At 40.5% G+C, this 12,477-nt stretch overlaps 1 protein-coding gene across 3 annotated transcripts in view; it reads left to right on the top strand.

Moving 5' to 3' along the window:
• LOC131052675 (formamidopyrimidine-DNA glycosylase) overlaps window positions 1-12,477 on the top strand; it is a 245,963-nt gene that overhangs the window by 93,865 nt on the left and 139,621 nt on the right. For all 3 annotated transcript variants that reach the window (XM_057987249.2, XM_057987248.2, XM_057987247.2), the window contains one exon: window positions 663-714. In XM_057987249.2, coding sequence (XP_057843232.1) covers window positions 663-714 — 52 coding nt within the window. The remainder of the gene's footprint in view (window positions 1-662; window positions 715-12,477) is intronic.

Below are 12,477 nucleotides of genomic sequence, written 5' to 3'. Positions count from 1 at the left end.
TACAAGCCTTAAGCATATTCTTCACACTCACTTTCAAGTCACAGATATAAAGTAGGTAGCAAAGCTACTTTTTCTTAATGATAAGACAGCACTGACATAGTCAAATTCTGATCTGTATGCGATGCTTTCACTCACACATCTTAATCAAAACTAACATGCCCTTGTAAACAAGTGCAAGGGATTAAAAGGCAGCTGAGTCACATGGGAGTAGGAAGTCCTTAACTAAGTGGGAAAACAACAAATTGAATTTCTAAATAGGCTAAGGCTTTTTCCAATATTCTCCAATCATCCTGCCATCACATGTACATAATCGGAATATATAGAAAAAATTCTAATCTTGACCTTTACCATACTACGCTTATACAGAATTGAAATGAAACAAAATGCATTGTAGAAGTACATTAAAATGCATAAACTAAGTATGCACTAATATCATGGATTGATTTGCTTGAGTACATTTTATACTTTTTTATTAGGCCCGATAACAAGTAGTAGCATGTACATTAAAATGCATAAACTAAGTATGCACTAATATCATGGATTGATTTGCTTGAGTACATTTTATACTTTTGTATTAGGCCCTATAATAAGTAGTAGCATGTTTTTTATGTAGTTTCAGGTCAGTTGAGTGAATGCTGAGAATTATTCTTGGAATGTTTTAGGGATGACAGGTGCGGTTTATATCAAGGGTGTAAGTGTTACCAAGTATAAAAGGTAAGTGCTATTTATTGGAATCTGTCTATTTGGCCTATTTGCTTGTGTGAATATGAATATCTTAAAATTGGTTTTTGGTATTCTACATGCAGTAGAATCTCCTTAGACATATGAGTCAAGATGTATTTGCATGTATAGATTTAAGTATTATAGTAACTTGATTTAAGCAACACTATAATAGAAGAAAATTTTGTAATTTAGAATTCTAGATGCAGAGATTCCAAGAAAAGAAGTGATTGATGTTGGGTGTGAAGAGCTGGACCATTTATGCTTTGTTCGAATTTGTATTGAGTTTCTTGTTGTTTTGTTTGCATAAATGATAGTTTTTTACTAAGTCACCAGGTTCGAATTCCAATTCGAAGTTCGACTGTCATGTCCCCCCTAATAAAATGATTATCGAACATATAAACATATTAATTATTTTATATAAACTCCCATCTATTTATATAAATAATTAATATTTTAAAGCATGTCTTTTAATCTCATATTTTGTTTATAACTCCGTAAATAGTTTTAACTATTACGGGAATGTTAACTAACTGGTGTCAATAAAAGATGGGCATTCGAGATGGTGAGCATGCAAGATTTTATGAAGCTATCGCTGAAGCGAAAATTGATCATCGTAAGAGATCAGAGATTGTTAGGAATTCCTTTCGCCAGCCAACTGGCCTACTGGAATTATTGATCAGTATATTGCATTACCGCAGTAGAGATGAAGGTTCATATCCGGATGGAATCAGTACAGGGAAGACCCGATATCGGGCTATGTTGGATAACTGCGGGTCATTGTGGCCGTCGTTGCCATTACCAGGAGCGCGGCAGTAACACCCGATAGTGGTTATCGCGTGGAGTCATTGCTGCGGTGACGAGAATGCTAACCCGTGGAATCACAGAGGAGAGACGGGAACTTGTGGAATGTAGGATCACATCTGCAGAGACAGAGGGAACTTCGCAGAGGAGTCATGGTGACAGAAAGGCCCAAGACGTATATAACTCTGCATCCCCAGGTGTATGTACGTGCATTGCAGAAGCACTTTCGCGATTGATTGCCAATGGACGAATGAAGATAATTCCGGAGAATTACTGAGAACTGCCGACATTGTAGGACTACAGGTGCACGGTGAATGTTTAATGTAAGTCTTATGTTAAATGTCTGTTCAAACAATATAGAAATGATCCATTAGCAAAGGAAGTTAATTTTGAACCGCATTGGTTTTAGTATTGAATGAAATTCACAGGGTATTTTTTTAATATCAACCAATCAAATAAATGCACCTCGGTTAAATTGGTCACACCATTTAATTACAGTCAGAAATAGTAAGGATTTTTATAGTGGTATCAGAGCTTTGAATCCTGCCAGCTTGTAGGGTAGTGAAATCTTATGAAAACTTAATGCACAGTTGAGTATGCACCAGGCAAATTATAATTTCCGAAGTACTAGGGCCCGTCAGAACAGATTTACAAATTCTCCTTTAACACAAAGTAGTTCGTCTATTCCGTTTGAAATTGAGGATAGCTACACAGAAACTGATGAAGAACTTATCTTTGAATCCAACATGGGAGACCCAGATAACAATAGGGATTTATTAGCTGCACTAATCAGAAGTCAACAAGATATGCAGAATAATGTTAACAGAATGACCAATTTGATGACCCAGTTTATGGCCAATAATGTAAATCAGCACCTAAATAATGGAAGGCAGAATAATCAACATCAAAATAATGGGGGAAACAATGGGGGTAGAGATGAACAATTAGTTAATAATCAGCCAGAAAGAACGGGAACAACAAGACCATTTATGCCTACATTTACTGCTGAAAGATCCCTAATGGATCCCCTTGCTGATTTGCTGTAGTTTTTAAATTAATAAACTATATCTTCCTGTGATGCCTTTTATTTGTTTTAGAGAATAGACAGAAGTTGCAGAAGGTTTGTTTCTTTTTGTGTATTTGATAGTTTTCAAACAAGTAATGAATAATGAACAGTGAACATGAAAGGAGACTGAAAATAAATAAGAACATACAGCCAAATTCAGAATTGCTACAAGCTGTACCAGACAGATTTCTGATTTGTAAAACCAAATAATAATACCAATGCAGATCCAAGGAACTTACATCCAACAATGATGCCAAACTGAAAGGTGAATAGTGATCATGAATCAAGAATACCTCTAAGGCTGAATACATGCATTCCTTACATTCCACGTGGAATGTACCTGTTGCAAATGGCGGGCCTAAGGCTGCAAGGATCACGCCCAAGTTGAAGAATCAATCTGCCATGCTGAAACCCTTACTCTGCAACCTGAATCCACAATGAAGAATGGTGTACTCAATCTCTGTCAACAATGCACTCTGCCTGAAGAATCCAATGCCAATAACTGTTGAGGGCTACGTCCCAACCAGTCCAGATCTTGGGGTTTGCGTCCCAAATGAAGAATTGCCCACTTAGAGCTAATTCGCAAAAATAAGTTTGATTGTGTAAAAAGATAATGAACAATTTGGTCTTCATCTCCTTATATCTCCTTTCCTTTCCAAGCCAAACCATAAAAGGGAGTAAAGTTGGCGCATTATGAAAAGAATGTTATTTTCTAATTATGGCGTCAACTATAGGAAAATAACACTAAATTGCAAATAAATAGCTTCAGGCATCCAAAAAGACTCCGGAAGGTGAGAATCATGTAGCAAAGTTCAAGACCTTTCCAACGAGCTATAACACATAGGCATATCAACCCAGATGAAGCCAAAAATCCCTTATTACTCCGAAATGACTAAATACATAGCCTTATTTTAATTTATTTAATTGCAAACTTAGGAAATGTTTAAATATATTAAAATATCTCCAGATATCCAATAATAACTCAAAATGACCAAACAATCATGAATATAACTTTGTCACCTATCTGTGACCGATGCCGAAAAAGCTGAGCTAATTGGCAGTCCCATCCCTAAAATCTAGGGATGCTCCTAGAAACTAGGAAACACACCCAAACTTCCTGAAATTGAAACCATGACATGGTCCCGTGGAACCTCCAATATGGGATATGCCACAACCTCCTAAAAAATAGGGAATCTCCCTAAAATCAAGGAACTGCTCCCAATGGCCCTCAAACTGCCTGTAAAGCCAAAATCCAGTCACTATATGCACTGAATGAGTCCCAATCAACCTCTGCTAGCCTACGAGACTCCAATGATAGGCCAACTCCTCTGTCTCTGATGTCCAACCTAGAAAGGTGACATGACAATCCTCCCCTCTCAGAGTTGCTTGCCCACAAGCAACTGAAACACCAATCCTCCACCATCCCAAATAAGACGTAAACAAATCATTGCATGTAACTGTTGCTCATCTCTGATATAAACAACATGCAATACCTCGGTCTGGAATGGCTCCTCAAAACTCTGAAGCACCTGCGCTGTCAAATCAACACTACCTGGGTCCCAAAGCGAAGCATAGCTCCCGTTGAATACCTCAAGTGAGCAATGGAAAACTATATCATCTCCATAGGTCAAATATCCATAAATGCCAAGATCACTAGTGTGTCTGTGATCACCAACATGCATAGCATCCGTCATAATATCCAATGAATGCCAATCCATGGAAGATCCTCTATGATCTGACCCCATCTGACACAAGTGACACACAACTGCCACACATTGCTGCTGATGTGCCGGAAGATCTAATGCCAACTCACTAGACAATATATAATACTGACTAAAATCATCACTGTCCAGGCTGGCATCTAAAAATATGTAATCACCAACCAACAATGAAACAATCACCCTGTCTAGAGAATCAGGTGAAACTGCCACATCAACTGGCTCTAGGAGTAACATCACATAACTCATCCACATCAGCTATCAGGTGACAATCAACCTGTGGATCAATTGTCGTCCCACTCTGCTCGATAAACTGAGATGGATAGTGGGTAAACTCCAGCTCCATCCTCGTGAAATTCCGAACACACCGTCCAAGTGTCAACAACCACTGTACACCCACGACTACATCTATACATCTGAAGTGAAGCAAACCATGTAGGATCCACGAAAGAAAGGTACTGCACATGTCTATACCATGATCCCACACAAACCACCTGTAGGACATAAACTGCTCCTGCTGCTCTCCTTTGATATAAGTGCCATATAATCTTAATATCTGGAGCAACATACTATAATCCCTATAAGATGCTGTATCAAATGAATCAACACCTGGATCCCAAATAAAACTGAATCCACATCCATCTGTCATGAAGAGACAATGATAGTAAGAGGCATCCTCGATATCGTGTCTCTCTACACCCACTGTGAAACTCTCACACCTGTGATAACCATCCACGAAACACACTTGCTAATCCATGCATCATCCTTCCCCCATGATCTTGGATGAAGTCTCTGTGTCAAGGAGATGAAAAACTCTGACGGTCGTTGCTCATCGTAACGGTTGATTGTTTGCTGATCCCGCAAACAATCCATCCCAAACTATTGGATCAGGTGCCTGCAATCAATAACTCTATCCTCTGAAGATGGGAGAGCACTATCGCAACACGGATAGTATAAGTCCTGAACCAACTCACATCTGCGAGCCATCCAATCATCTACAATTGGACTAAAAGAGAAATGAAGTGCACTCCTCGCGAGGTAATCTAAATGGACTCTCGTAAGCTTACTCAATGGCTCTGTGTCATAATCTTGTCAATCACACTCATCATCACTCCCACTGCTCTCAAACCATGAATCCAAAGACAACTCATATGTCTGAGATCCAAATTCCAAAATACACCTCAACTGAGCACTGTGGCTCTGCGGTGAAACATAATTGTTTCCCTCGTCAGCTGTAAGAGGTGTAAAAGAAGATTTGCTTTCCAGAGAAGGAAACAAGTCAACAGGAGTATCATACTCCCAACCAGCTGACAAACTGCTAGTCGCCTGTGAAAACAATGATGGAGTAATATCGTGAGTCAAATCACAACTCTCTGTTGAATCTCGCAGTGTCATAGTAAAACACTGTACTGTATCTGTGAGAGAAGATGCGGTAGTTAGGAATTTGAGCGTTGAGAAGATGATCTGACCTGAGATTGACTTAGCTGGAGTCCCAAGTCCTAGAGAATTCACACGTTGAAAGTTGATTGTGATTCTGTTCACAAAGGGAAGTTGAATGAAGAACCTGAGGTGAAATCACAAATTTTGTCAAATCAAAATTGCTCATGAGCAAGTTTGAAGCCTGAAGCTAGGATGCCTAAGGCAAAACAAAAGTTGCACCTTTTGACTAAATTGGCCTAAATTTTAAGTTTGCAATGTATATGGCAAAATCTTGCAAAGTGACTAAAGGTGGGAAGTTGAAAAAGTAAACAAGACATTTCTCACAAAACTGCCAATTTAGCTGAATGCATTTGTTGAACGATTAAAACTTGAAGTCAAAATCTTCATTAAATATAAAATCGCGTGAATAGGTCTATTTGGCCCAAAAGGCTTCAAAGTTCAAAGTCGCTAAAACTCGCAAAAGCTTTATAAGGCCTGAAAACAACAAAAAGCTTGCAAAATCGGCATTTAGGCCGAAATTGCCAAGAAAGACTAAAGTTGCGAGTAAATAAGCTTATAAGCCGAGAGGAAAAGGAAAGCCCAATTTGCACAAAATGGTCTCATAAGCTGAAAAGGAGGAAAGGGGAAGTTCGGCATTTTTGTTTGTTTTGCAAGATGCCAATGAAAGTCGTGCGAAATAGCTCAAAGAGCCGAAAATAAGCAAAGACTAAGTTCGCAAAAATTGCACAAATGAACTAGAAGGCCGAAAATGTAAAAACGTCTAAGTTTGCTATATCCTTCATTTGGTCAAAAATCTTCAAAAGACTAAAATCGCATTTTCGAGTCATTTGGCCGAAAGTGAAAGAACTCGAAAATCGCGCAAATAACCTCTTTAGGCCGAAAATGCCAAAAGCTACCAAATCGCACCATCATCTCACAAAACACTTCACCTAGCCGAAAAAGGTTAAAGGCACTTAAGTTTGCAAAATCGGTCTCTTAGCCGAAATTGAGAAAATAGTCATAATCGCACAAATGGTTTTCTATTCCGAAATACGAAGTAAAGCTATAAAGTCACTCTTTGAGCCAAAAATACATTTCAAAGACAAATCGCGCCAGTGAAAAGACCCCCAATTTCGTGCAATCTCCCCAGTTAAGCCGAAACTCCAAGAGCCCTAAGTCACACATATCATCTCATAAGTCGAGAAAGTCCAGATCGCGCAATTCTGCTAATTTGCTCGAAGTTGGAGAGAAAGGGGGATATCACTTAAGAAGAAAATCACGCGAATCGGTCTTTTAGCTCGAATTTCAAATAAAGAGCGTATTAAGGCATTTCAAATCGTGCAATTCTACCAATTTGCCTGAAGTTAGAAGACAAGGAGAGGTCTATAAAGCCAAAGATAAGCAAGGAGGAGTCTAAATCACAGTATACAGTTTCTAAATCACGCGGAGTTGTGCCCAGAATCATTCAATCTCCAAAATCGTGCATGAAGGCTTTCTTTCCCCGACAATCATTCAAGTTTCAGAATCACGCGAATATAACCTATCGGAATCATTCAAAGGTTCAAAGTTGTGTGATATATTTTTATAAAGCCGAAATCAAGAGCAGATTCAAAATCACGCAAACAGGCAGGAGAAGGATTCCAAAATCGCATAGGGGAAGTCTTTTTCGGCAAAGTCAAACGATTTGCAAGCTAATCTCTAGGTAAGTTCGAATTTCCCCTCCAAATGGTTTAAGATCTGTGCAAATGATCATGTTTGTTAACCTAGGGCTAGGGTATAAATGTGAATGCGAGAGACTGTGAAAATACAACTCAAGAAAACATCATCACATTCCACAACAGCGTTCAACTATCAAATTCGCGACCTTCTAGCCGAAATTTAGAAATCTTGGCCCGAAATTACGAAACAAATTGGATCATCTTTTTGGAAAATTGCATGCACAATCATCTTCGAAACAATCAATGCAAACGAAAATTGAAAATTTAAACGCTTATTTTGCGCAAACTAATAGCATTTGCAATCAAGAGCAGCTCATTTCAAAATAAATCCGCTTCAAGAACATCAACTACCTGAAATTAAAACCAACTAATCTTCAGTGTCCAGATTCCATTTAAAAACACAAAGTTTGAATTTTATAGATAGCCCATTTTAACACGCTTTCAAGTTCTAAATTATCTGGCTGTTCAACAATTTTTATGCTGATGCCGTCTTTTGGCACTGCTAACCCATGTTTTTCGCATCAAGATTTGTCTCGTAATCCGTGTCGAGTGTGCAGGATAAATGCCTCATCGGACAACAGCGTGTTCAAGGGCACCCAGTGCAATAGGAACATCACATACCTCCAGAGCCGACATTCCCCGCAAGCTAGAAAAAATGAAATGTTAGTATCAGGGGTTAGTCAAAGGTTTAGAGTGCGTGGGATAATGTTGCGGATACAGACCTTGGGCATATAAACATTCAAGACTTCAGAGATAGAGTGTATGCTCCAAATGCATAAGGAAAACCTAGGCGGATGCTAGAAAGTGGCATCGTCTAGGCAGCTGGTTTCCCATTGGCAGTGCAAAATTATGAGCTTGTGGTCGGGGCCGCAAAGCATTATCAGCTGGAAACCAGAATGGTGGTGGTAAAAGGAATTTTAATGGCTGATTTCACACCTGAGGCCATCGCGGAAGCATTTGACATCCCGCTGCCTGAACGCGTTACCGCATTGACCATTGATGAGGCCCAACTCGTTGTTGACAAGGATCCCAATAAGTGCAAGATATTAATAAACAAAGAATGGTTTAAAGTAAGAAGACCCCCGAGCACTAGGATCGTCAAAAAGACCGACAAAAGCGAGTTTAATGATGAGTACGGGTACATGGTGATGCTGCTTAGCCGAGTTATGGGGCTCCCTCAGTCTAACCTATATGAGGATTGGATGTTCTATTTCACCGAGCATGTCTTTAATGGAAAGGCTAAGTTTGACTGGGCTTAGATCATCAGCAACAACATTCATACGCAGCTGGGTGAGCTGGAGGAGAAGAAATACTTTACTATGACCTCCTACTTAGTCTATATGTTCGCTAGGCATCAGCAATTGCCAGAGTTGATAAAAAAGGGTGAGATTGGGAATGGACCCAATCAGGTGAAGGTATATGACTGCTACCCCCAACTGCACTATTATAACATAGCTCAAAGGGAAAAAAACAACATTGCCTATGCAGTTGGTCAGTATGAGTGCGTGAATGAAGCATTCACAATGCGCATGGTTAGAATGATGCAAGGTGGATTGCACATAAGCCTGTCAAAATAGGCTACCACACTGATATGGAAGTAGGGGGTGTGGTTCATTTAGTTCCCTTGCTTCTCCTACATCAGAATATCAGGCTTTGAGGGCGCACCATACCGACTTCCCCGTTATCCATCAGACATGATGGTCCTCATGGAGGTTGCAAGACGGGCGCAGCTAGCGGGATACATACTCAGAGAGAAGAAGCAGTTAGGGTTCACATTCCCTATGGCCATAGGGAAGAATGATGTATATTTCTAAAACTCCATAGAGAAGGCCTATGGCAGGCATTATAGGGGTAAGACATCCATAGAGGAGTACTGGGCTAACTGCTTAGATGACTTTGAGGTCCGCCGACGAGAGTACTCAAGGTTAAATGTTCAGCAAATGAGAGATTTCGAGTACCGCCAAGTCTCGGATCAGGTAGTTGATTATGGAGATTGCCTGCAGACCCAAGATTATGAGGTAGTTAAAGACCTCCCACTGGCCATTAACTGGCCCCAGGACCCGATCATAGACTTGGAGGCCATCATGGAAGGTCCTAGAAGATATACCGATAACTGGCTATCCCAGCAGATAGAAAGGCTAACTCATGAAGGGACCCTGTTCACCTATAATATGATGGGCAATCTTGATACCCATTCTTCAGAAGACAAATGAGCGTCAAGTGCACCAAGGGAAGAGGAAGCTGAAAAGCCGAAGAGGAAAATAAAGAAGGCAAAGACCAGCAAGGGAGCCCAAACATCAAAGAGAACACGAAGGGAGAAGATACCAATTAGGAGGCCAAAAGTTACTACCTCATCCAAGGATCCTAGTTCGGATGATGATATAGTCGAGCTTGATCATCTACCAACCCCACCTTCACAGAATGATCCAATTGCACCAAAGGCGAATGATCCTCAGACGCAAAGTGAGCAAGAAACAGAGACACGGATCATTAGCTTGGAGGGACCTAAAAATCAGGTCGAGGATGGAGAAATTGTGCCAGATCAAGGGATTGACAGACAAGAGCTCGCGCAGGGGAGCAAACATGAAGTGCAACAGGAGGATTGTGACAACAGAGATAACACCACAGTTGAGGGAGAAAAGGTAGAAGATAGAACCGAAGAACCCAATCAAACTGTGGAGCAACCACTATTAGAAGCTACACGTCAGTTGCTCAGTGAGGTGGGAGAAAACTCATTTGTAAGTAAAGGACCAGATATAGCGCCAAGCCCACCTTCTACATCTGATTAGCCACAAATGGGCAGTGAGTCCGTTGAGACATCTAGAGGACAAGGTGGGGAGCTGGTGGTTACATCAGGACAAACCATCCCTTGCGACTGGTTGATAGCCCGGGCACATCAGAAAGCAGTTGTCAAGGTGCCTGTTAACCTGGAGGACATATTCTCTTGGATAAGAGAATCACAGGCCAAAGGAAAGAAGAAGCCAAGAACTTACTCCAGGATTACCAAGGACGAACAAAGGAATTAGATGATTCATATTGCTGCTCCGCCCAAGGATAAACCAATAGAACAGGTCGCATTGGCTGATTATAGCATCACATCTATCCCACTAGGGAAGGCGACCAAGGAACAGGAGAGAGAAGAGTTCAAGGACTCTGTTCATAACATGCTAAGGCAGCTAGATGAGATGACTGCTGAACGAGATGCGTATCGGGTTCGTGCCCAACAGGCCGAGGGATACGTAGATCACTTGCTCAGGCCATTACAACATGTTGTTGAGTCCCACATTCCCCCTTTGGCATTGGCACACAAAACTATAGCTGAGTTCGAAGGAGTGCGTAACACCGCCAGAGCAGTTAGAGAGTGGATCCAGAGCATTAGGACAAGAGGGGAGAGAATCATCAAAGATGTGCACAACGTGGCACTCAATATATATTCAACCCGCGTAAAGATGGCAGAGGTCAAAGTTTTAAAACTCAGATTCGCCACGAACTTGGCAAACCAAAAATTTGGACTCGGACTCTGACTCGTGAAAGATTCGGCAAAAAAAAAACCATAGTTTTACAAAAAAAACATTAAGAAATTAATGCATTTAGAGAACATAAGAGCCATAATTGAAACATTACACATGTCATATGATCTACAAACACGCAATATTTGAAATTTCATCATTTATACTCATAGTTTCAACTCTAAAATGTATAATAGCAGCATAAGTTTATAAATGTTTACAAAATTACATATAATGATATGTCCAACTCCAAATGTGAAAAACAACAATGAACAAACTAAATAGAAGACTACATCTTCCTCTTTGCATTTCTCCTAATATAGCTCAATTTTTCTGATTTTATCTTCTTTCCTCTCCTCCTTCAAACCCTACAAACCTGTTATAACCAAGCAAAAATGCTAAATGAGGGGAAAAAAACAAACAAACTGAGTTTTATTCCTTGAATGGCGTGTTTTCTCGGCTACGCGAGTCCATATGAAAGGCTTGCGAGTCCGAGCAAAAGACTCGCGCGAGTCCTTTTAAAAGACTCGCGATTCTTCATATGGACTCGCCAAGACTTGCCTTGTGAGTTGACTCGTGGCTCCCATGGACTCGCGAGTCTGTGGCGAGTCCACGAGTCTTAAAACTATGGCGGAGGTAAAGAGGGTTTGCTTCAAAATCTAGGAGATGATTTATATAGCTCTACCCCTCATGAGAGCTATCTTCTGGACTCACGCTCAGATTCCGACCCTTCAGACAATCCTAGATCCTCACAATATCGACACCTTCAAGGAATGGTATTGGGTTGTAAACATGAAGAATGACATGGTGGACACCATAAAAAAAACTCAGGAGGAGTGCAATGAAGTTTTTTCTAGCATTGAGAATGTCGGTGAAAATATCCTCAGGGTGTTGGTCACTAACTGGAAAGATGGGATGGAAGGTGACGATGTGGTGTCTTGATGGAATGACAGGTTGAGGACCGATAAAATATCATACTCCATGGAGGACATAGTATTCGCCAACAGTTTGCACTCATAATTATTGAGTTTTGAAGCTCGTCAATCGGACTGGCGCGAACGACTGAGGATAGTGGACGTCCATAGGGAGGGTGTTCAATACAAAATGCATAATCCTCCTATTCTTCCCAACAAGGAATTATTCTTGGTATGCATAAGGTTCCAAGACTATGTTCGGGTAGAACGCGTAGCAGGTTGGGAAATCTGGGAAGATTACTTGCGAGGGGAAGTTGAATTTTTGGTGAAAGAATCTGCCCCGGGAAAGGAAAAAGTGCTTTCATAAAAATAATTGTTTCTTTTAAATTCCAAATGCGCTTTTCCAAGCTAGTTACTTCTTTTCAACTACCCAAAGTCATTGCAAATTTTGAGCTCCATGCAAGAGCACTTTTTGGGGAGCAACTTTATGTTGGGTAGTTATTAGTTAGTTAATAGTTGGTAGGGAGATATTTATTCCTTATTAATAGGTATGGGCAGCCATGCCTTAGAGGATGAATCTGGGCCACTTGTAAAGTTTAAATCTGGGCC

The sequence above is a fragment of the Cryptomeria japonica genome, chromosome 5, assembly GCF_030272615.1.
Source record: "Cryptomeria japonica chromosome 5, Sugi_1.0, whole genome shotgun sequence".
Taxonomy (NCBI): domain Eukaryota; kingdom Viridiplantae; phylum Streptophyta; class Pinopsida; order Cupressales; family Cupressaceae; genus Cryptomeria; species Cryptomeria japonica.
The sequence above is the reverse complement of the archived record's forward strand: the minus strand, read 5'-3'. Positions and strand labels throughout refer to the sequence as shown.